The sequence below is a fragment of the Miniopterus schreibersii genome (assembly GCF_964146895.1).
Source record: "Miniopterus schreibersii genome assembly, chromosome: 17".
Taxonomy (NCBI): Eukaryota; Metazoa; Chordata; class Mammalia; order Chiroptera; family Miniopteridae; genus Miniopterus; species Miniopterus schreibersii.
The window spans coordinates 2,839,221-2,847,578 of NC_138117.1; the positions used below are offsets into that span (position 1 = coordinate 2,839,221).

The window sequence follows — 8,358 nt, forward strand, 5'->3', positions numbered from 1 at the left end:
AGATTACTTAGGATCTCTTATCTCGATGGATCCTAAAAAATGGAAGCAGGGCACTCAAGCTTGGTTTCAAGTCCAGAGAGGTTCTCAACTTACCCATCACGGATGGGATTTCGAGAGCCCACGAATATGAACAAGTTGTTGTAAAAATATTAAAGTCAGCTATTTTCATCACTTTTATAAATGGGTCCTTGACTTCCAATAAAAGAAGGTTGAGAAAAATTTTTATATAATTCTTACAGGGAAGGAAAGGTAATTTTTAAAATTTTCATTAAACGAAATGGAAAATGTAAGCGGCCAAATGTATTTGCATAAAAGGTAAAATGCCCGGATGCATTCATCTGGCTGAGACAGCCTTTCAGGAGCGGGCCAGGGCACGCCCGGCTGTGTAGCAATACTGCCCTCTGCGGGTCTGACGTAAAAATTGGCTTTTTGCTAGAAATTCACCTTGCTTCTGAAAAAAAAAGCCTGTCTTATCCCTTCTGGCTGGCTATCCTGCATTCATCGCTGAAATACTGTGTTCATTCTCCCAGGTTTACCTGGACTGCAAGAGCAGGGGTGTGGATGTGTCACTAGCCCACTGCACAGGTAAGAGGGGGAATGTCCTTGGCTAACATGAATCCTAGAACCATCGGACGCTCCCCTCCGGCTGCTCTGCATACCTTATACCACTTGTGCTTCCCTGTAGCTTCCTTGATAAAAGCGATGAAGTACCACGGAAACCTAGACTCAGAGAAGCCAGTGTTTTTTAAATCGGTATCCACGGCAATAAGTCACATCCATTCAAGCAAAGTGAGACAAGTAAGTTGGCCTGCAACAGTTGTTATAAGAAAAAGTAGAATGTGAAATCAAGAGCTTCGTATTTTTAATAATAGCTTATTACTCCCCTGGCATCTGAGACTCTATTAACACCCCCCCCCCCCCCAAAGTCCGCTACCACAGGTAAAGAAATGGTGCCATTCCTTTTCTGGACCAGTTATGAACATTGTTTGCTAGTTGGGATTTTCCAGTAGCATCATGGCAGAGAGGATTTGGGGATCACCTACTAAGGACAAACTGCTTGCTTGTAAAATAAAGGCCTCTTCCAGGATCCACGATCCTAGGAATTTGAATCCCCCCTGTCAAATACAAGGACTCTAAATATAGCCTTATGGCTTTTTCCCCTGCTCTAAATATAGCCTTATGGCTTTTTCCCCTGCTCTAAATATAGCCTTATGGCTTTTACCCTTGACTCTCTACTCATGTCACCATCTTTGGAAACTCTTTAGAAAGCCCAACACTCACAGGATCTGAATTGTCACGTTAAGCTCCAAATACGGGGCTTTATGATTAGTCTTAGAACTGTTCCCAGAGCTTTGGTTTCCTGCACCTTTTCTTTGATATTTAAGTCATGTTGCCTTTTGTCATCCCTAGAACAGAATTTGGTGCCTCCCAGGGCCATCCCTATTATATTAGATCCGAGCTGTATGTATTTACACAGTAATAACCCTACTACTACTGTTATTACAATTAAACCCTAACATCCTCGAGTGCCAGTCATGTTCTCGGAATATGCTAAGAGCTTTGCCCACATTAATTCACTAAATTTGCTGCAACCTTATGAGGAAAGTACTATTATTTAAGCCATTTTTTAGAAATGAGGAAACTTGGTGGGGGTGGTGGAGGGATTGAGAAAAACACCAAAAAAAAAAAAATAGAGAAAAAACTCAGGGACAGAAACAACAGTAAGGGCGCGGGGATTGCTGGGGGAGGGTGGGGAGTAAAGCGGAGGAGGGAACAGGGGAGACTAATGGTGACCGGCGGGGACCTGACTTGGGGCGGAGAGCACCCGGTACGGCGCACAGACATGTGCTGTGGAGTTTGCACCTGAAGCCTGTATACTTTTGTTAACTAGTGTCACCCCAATAAATTCAATAAAAAGGGGGGAAGCCCCAGAAATGCTCCTTCTGGGAAATAAAAGTTGTCAATTTCCATCAAGCAAGCTTAACAGTGTGGTGAGAAAGAATAAAATTGTTTCATCATGTCCCCCCCAAAAATATAAAGAAATAAAAATTTTTTAAAAACACACACCCAAAAGCAACGAGGAAACTGAGGCCCGGGAGTTAGACGGTTTGTAAGCGGTCGAGCTGGTTTCCACTCAGGCCTCTGACCGTGGGCTCGGAGCTTTAGGCGGCTGTGGTCTGACGCCCCGCGGGCGGCCTTCTTAGCTGGGCCGCAGCTGTCGGCAGCAGGTGCTCACCTCTCGCTCTTCAGTTGCAGAACCTGAGCAGGCTCGGAGGCCAGAGTGAAGCCTGACGCCGCCCCGAGGAGCCGCCGCCCCGAGGGGCCCCCCCAGCACGGCGCGGGCCCCCCTGTGTTGAGCTCCTGCAGGGACCCCTGCTGGCCCAGTGTGACGTGGCTCATTCACCGCAGGGTCCCTGGGCGAGATTTGCTGACAACTTTTTTTCTCATTTGTGTTAGTGAGCAGCTTGCTTCATTGAGTAGGTTGTTTTATAGTTATTTTATAAAGTTGGTATGCATTTATTTTGTTTGTCTGTTTGTTTGTTTTTCAATTCTCACCCGAGGATATTTTTCCATTGCTTTTCAGAGAGAGTGGGCAGGAGGGAGAGAGAGGAACATCGATGTGAGAGAGACACATCGACTGGATGCCTCCCGCCCGAGCCCCCCCAGGGCGGGGAGAGCCCCAGCCTTGGTACGTGCCCTTGGCTGGGATGGGCCTTTCAGTCTGTGGGCCGACTCTCTAACCACTGAGAAAACCAGCCAGCAAGGAATGCATTTAGCTTTAGTGTCCTGAAAGGTAAACATGAGCTTATTTCCTTCCCCCCAGTGTCCTGTGTTGTTTGATTTCTCTTTTGTTGTAAGTTAATTTGTAAAACTGGGAAACACTTTGTCATGAGAGGTTTAGCACATTTGCAAACCATTTGTAAAAACCCGGGTCATCTGTAGCTAATATACAAAAAAAACTTAGCAAATTGCCATTTTCCCTTGGGGGGGGGGGAACCCAACCAATTAAATATCAATAAGGTTAAATGTTATTTTATGGGCTATGATGGGACATTCACAGAAAATAAGTCAAACAAAAACAAGTGGCAAACTAGAAACGCTTGCTCTCTCTACTTTTCCATGCAAGGCCATCTTCAGGAATATTTTCAAGATAGCTGGCGTCCCAGTGGAACCAAGTTCTTCACCTTAATCTCTTTTGCTGTGAATACTGGAAATGCTTAGGAGATCTTAAGCCCTGATACCCCTAATTTCCACATCCCCACCCCATAAAACCTCTGCATTCAGCTGAATTTTTATTAGAGGCTGAGAATGTGGAAGTTGCGCATTTTATATTTTTTTCACAGATACGATTTTTAGATGAGAAAATACCACCAGCAAGTGGTAATAGCTTTGTGCTATTATGATATAAGTAAGATTACAGTAGTTGGGTACCTTCCTGTTTCACAGAGACACTCAATGTAACATGATGCACGTATCTCTGTATATTTATATATGGATGTTTCTGAAGTGTGTGCGTGTGATTTTTCCCTAAACAGTTAGAAGATACACCTGTCATCCTAGTCAATGCTGGCTTTGTACTGAAGACTGAGCATGTTAAGCAGGTTATATCGTGAAGGAACCACAGTTCTCTATTGATTTCAAGTACTCTCTGTGAATTCTCCCCAGCCTTATATACCCAGCTCAGCTGGCCTCTCTCCAGGGCTATGGACTTAGGTATCCAAGACGCCTGCCAGACACCACTGGGAGATTTTACATGACCGGCAACTTGTTAAAAATGAACTTGCCTCTCTCACCTTTGTATGTCCTCATTCTGGCTAAAGGTACCATTATTTACCCAGCACTCAAACCAGAAATCCCGTAGTCATTCTATGTGACGCCCTCTCGCAAAGGCCTATGACGCAAACACGAATCCCCGTTGGTTCTGCTAATATTGCAGCGGGGGCCCCGGCCGTGCTGCTCCAAGGCGTCAGCGTCACCGCAGACGCACATGGCAGCCGCCTCCCAAATGCCGCCCCATTGTTATCTGTGCCCTAAGCATGGAAATCTGACCCCGTGACTTTTTAAAACCACCCACGTGTTCCCCTTAACCAGACTTTGTGTAGCACAGAGATGGTCAGTGATCTGACCATCTGACTTTGTAAATATGTTCATCTGCCATCCTGATGTTTGTTCCCTTTTACAAGACTCAGCCTGGGCCTGTTTTAGGGTTAGTCCGCCCATGGGAATTCTCCTTCTGGAGATGGCCTTCCTCTCCAGCCTGGTGGGATGGTGGGGATCCGAGCACCTCCCTCCCAGGGGCCCTGTTCTGTTGTGCAGAGAAAGCCGCTGTATCACTAAAAAGAACAACAGGACACGAAGCAAAGACACAGACAGAGATGGAGAGACAGAGTCCGAAGAGAGGTTCCGTTCCAGGATCCCGACGGCTGCCTGGACCATTTTGAAATTTGGGTACTTAATCAACAGCTCTGGCTGACGTTTATTTAAGCTGCAGTTCAGTCTCTTGCAACCAAAGGAGTGCGGACTCCGCCACCCCGCACACAGTCAGTGCCTTGCCACCCGCACCGCATGCACACGGCCCCGCCTCGGAAATCTTCGCACACGCATTCCTCTCTATTTTAATAAAAGACCTGAAGAACCGTTCTTCAAGACTCCCCTTAAACAAGACTTTTTACCACATGTTCTCCTGACACCCCTGATTAGGCCGACCCTCATGTTTCGGGAGGCATCCCCCAGGAAGACAGTGTACATCTTAAACATTTATTTTGAGACAGAAGAAATGCCAGTGACTAGGCTTCGGGAGTAAAATTAGATGGTTCCAGTAGATGTCAGCATTTCTCCTTTACAAACAACAGCACAGCACGTTGTCTACAAAGAGCCACATTTTAGTATTTAACTGAGTCCCGCACGTCAAGTGTGATTCCGGCCCAGTGTAGCCTTCTTGGCAAAGGGCCTGATGTCTACAGGGTTGATATGTGTTTTAGAGAGAGGAATTCGAGCCTGGTTCAATGTCTGTTTAACTGAAAAAATGTGGAGAAAAGGGAACCCTAGTGCACTGTTGGTGGGAATGCAGACTGGTGCAGCCACTGTGAAAAACAATATGTAGTTTTTTCAGGCCCGGCCGGTGTGGCTCAGAGGTTGAGCATCAACCTAGGATCCAGGCGGTCAGGGTTCGATTCCCGGTCAGGGCACAGGCCGGGCTGTGGGCTCCATCCCCAATAGGGGGCGTGAGGGAAGCAGCCGATCAATGACGACTCTCTCATCATGGATGTTTCTCTCTCTCCCTCCCTCTCCCTGCCTCTCTCCGAAATCAATAAAGACATATTTAAAAAAATATGTATTAAAAAAATGTAGGGTTTTTTTTTTTTCCCCAAAAAATTGAAAATGAAACTGCCTTTGGACCCAGTAATCCCACTTCTGGGAATATACCTTAAGAGTCCTGAAACACTAACTTGAAAGATATATGCACCCCTATGTTCACAGCAGAGTCATTGACTATAGCCAGGATCTGGAAACAGCCCAAACTCCCCTGGGTGGAGGCGTGAATATAAAAGCTGTGGTACGTTTACACAGTGGAATACTACGCGGCCAGAAAGAAAGAGAGAAATCTTATCTTTTGCGACAGCAGGGATGGACCCGGAGGTTATTACGCTTAGTATTTCAAGGCAGTCAGACAAAGACTAAAACATGACCTCCCTTATATGTGGAATCTAATGAACAAAATAAACACGAACAAAATACACAGAGGCCTGGGTACGTGGAACAGACTGGCAGCTGTCGGAGGGAGGGGGACGGAGGAGCTGGATGAAAGAAGGTGGAGGGATTCCCCAAAGAATACACATGCGTAACCCCTAGACACAGCGGTGCGGGGATGGCCAGAGGGAGGGGGGGCGGTGGCCAAAGGAGGGGAGAAGTGGGGGAATCAGAATAACTTTTTCCTCGCTGCAGCCTAGTCTCTCCCCAGTGTTTTCAACATCAAACCACTAATTCCTCCTGAAATGTCCCTTTCCTCCCTTTGCCCATGCCAATGACTTAAAATAGTCGTCTTCTTTTTTTTCACAAACATGGCATCGTTTCTTAGCTGTCTCTCTCCCGAAGCTCTTCATTATTCTGGTTCCAATCCTGGCTTAGTTCCCTCAGAGCCTGGGTCATGGGCATGATTTCCTGAGTCCTGTGTCTCCCTCCCTCTTGGTTTACTCGCTTGTTTTTACCGCAGGCCACGGTCAAGGAGCTCCCCAAGAAAGAATATACCAGGAAAACGTTCCGAGACCACCCATGTCTGCAAATGTCTTTGTTCTACTGTCTAACGGGTCACAGGCTGGTTGGGTATGACATTCTAGGCTAAAATTTGTTTCCCCCAAATTTGAGAATGTTCTCTATGATCTTCTAGCATTAAACTCAGGTCATATGATTCGACAATCCTTCCAAAGTGATGTTTATTCTTCTTGAAGCTTGCTCATGTTGTGAAAATTTGAAAATATATGATCTGGTGAGATCTCTTTTTCATCTGCTGGACTGGGAACTTGATGAGTCATTTCAACCAGCAGAATAATGTATATTGACTCTGGGAGATTTGCTTGTATATTTAATGGTTAAGGGTGAGACTTCTGGCCCAGCTGGCATGGCTCAGTGGTTGAGCATTGACCAAGAGGTCACCAGTTCGATTCCCGGTCAGGACACATGCCTGGATTGCGTGCTAGTCCCCAGTAGGGGGGCTTCAGGGGGCAGCTGATGGATGTTTCTCTCTCATCCATGTTTCTATCGCCCCCCCCCCGCCCTTCCTCTCTCTCTAAAAATAAATAGAAATATATTTAAAAAGAAGAGTGAGAGTTCTGGACTACTGAAGCATACTGCTTGACATGAGGCAATTTTTAAATGTTTCTCTGTTCCTCAGTTTTATTACCTAAAAACTAAGATAATAATATAATCTACCCCATATATGTCTTACAGGATTAAATAATGTAGTGTGTGTAAAGCTTCCGGGACAATGCCAGCCCTCTGTTCTTATTTTAGACTTCGGTTTACACAAAATGGGTAGTGTCTTGGATGGAAGACATTTATAGTTCACCAAAGAAAAGTTAAGCATGACAAATTAAAGAAAATGTCATATATAATACAGAATTTGGTTAAGGAAATGAAACTGTGGCACTTTTTAATTCCTTAGGCTTTGTTACAAAGCACAATGGGTGAGAATTAATATTCACTGAGTGGAGGAAGCCTAGACTTCCAAATCCAGGCACTTTTATCCAATAATTTGATGAGAACTAGTAGGAAAGAAATAAAAGGCTCCAGGCAGTTCCACTCATCTGAGCTATATTGGCCCAGCTAGTATTTGCCACCTTGCCTATTATAATGTTTGAAGCTGGTCAGAAACATTTCCAAATAGCCTCATGAAACTTTTCTAGAAAAGACTCTTTTGATGTTTGGCCAAAGAGGGACTGTCCTTATGGATAAAAATTTTACAAATATTTGTAGTCATGTCTGTGAAGAGAACATAAAATCCATCCCTCAGAGACAGTATTTGGATTTGTGATTCTCTCCGGAGGCCGGTAGGCTCATAAAATAATGGGTGGGTCAGATCCATTCAAATGCGAAGTTTTTCATTTATGACACATGTAATATTGATAATGTCCTTCATTGAATAAGTCACCCAAGCATAACCCAAAGAAAGTTTTTAGGATAAACGACCAGCCATGTTTATCTTCTTGACTTTTTATAACACCAAAAAAGAAGCAAGCACAACTGCGTAAAATGTCCGTGTTGACATCTAGAAGGAGATTTCTGCCCCAGAACTGGCCACTCCTCTGAGAAGTCACCCAGGGCTGGCTTTGGAGCGAGTCAGCACGGGACAGCCTCGCTGCACCTGGCCGAGTGGCCAGCGGCCAGGCAGGCCACGGGGAAAGGGAGGACTGCCTTAGAGAGCGTGTCGCGCTGTCCCCTTCCCCTTATCACCACACAGCCCTGGCCCGCTGTTTCCCGGGAAAGGATTTCTGCCTGTTCTAAGTCAACGTGATTTAGAATCTAGACAGCGCCGTCTGTTCTTTTAAGAACATGTAGACGCCCGGGAACTAGGTGGGTGACCTGAAACAGCGGAGGTAACCAGGCAGCAAAGGGGCCAAGTCTAAATGAAGTTAACACTCGGATTAGAATCTCAAGTGTAGAAATATTGATTCTACGCACCTTTGATTATATGATGAAGAAGCAGATGAAGAAAAGAAATCCATGTGAAAAGCAGGATTAGACCCGCTCTTCTTATTTCCATATTTTTTTTAAATACCCTGTTTTAGTCACTGGTGTCACCCCTCTCCACTTCCTCACCTGAAATCTCAGTCATACGACTTCCCCTCACTTTGGAATTCT

General features: G+C 45.4%; 1 protein-coding gene across 2 annotated transcripts in view; it reads left to right on the plus strand.

The window, feature by feature from the left end:
* Window positions 1–2,521, plus strand: part of SLC26A7 (solute carrier family 26 member 7) — a 29,932-nt gene extending 27,411 nt beyond the window's left edge. For both annotated transcript variants that reach the window (XM_081116576.1, XM_081116575.1), the window contains exons 17-19: window positions 531–585; window positions 686–798; window positions 2,251–2,521. In XM_081116576.1, the coding sequence (XP_080972702.1) occupies window positions 531–585; window positions 686–798; window positions 2,251–2,292 (210 nt within the window). In that variant the 3' untranslated portion in view covers window positions 2,293–2,521. The remainder of the gene's footprint in view (window positions 1–530; window positions 586–685; window positions 799–2,250) is intronic.
* Window positions 2,522–8,358: the final 5,837 nt, after the last annotated feature.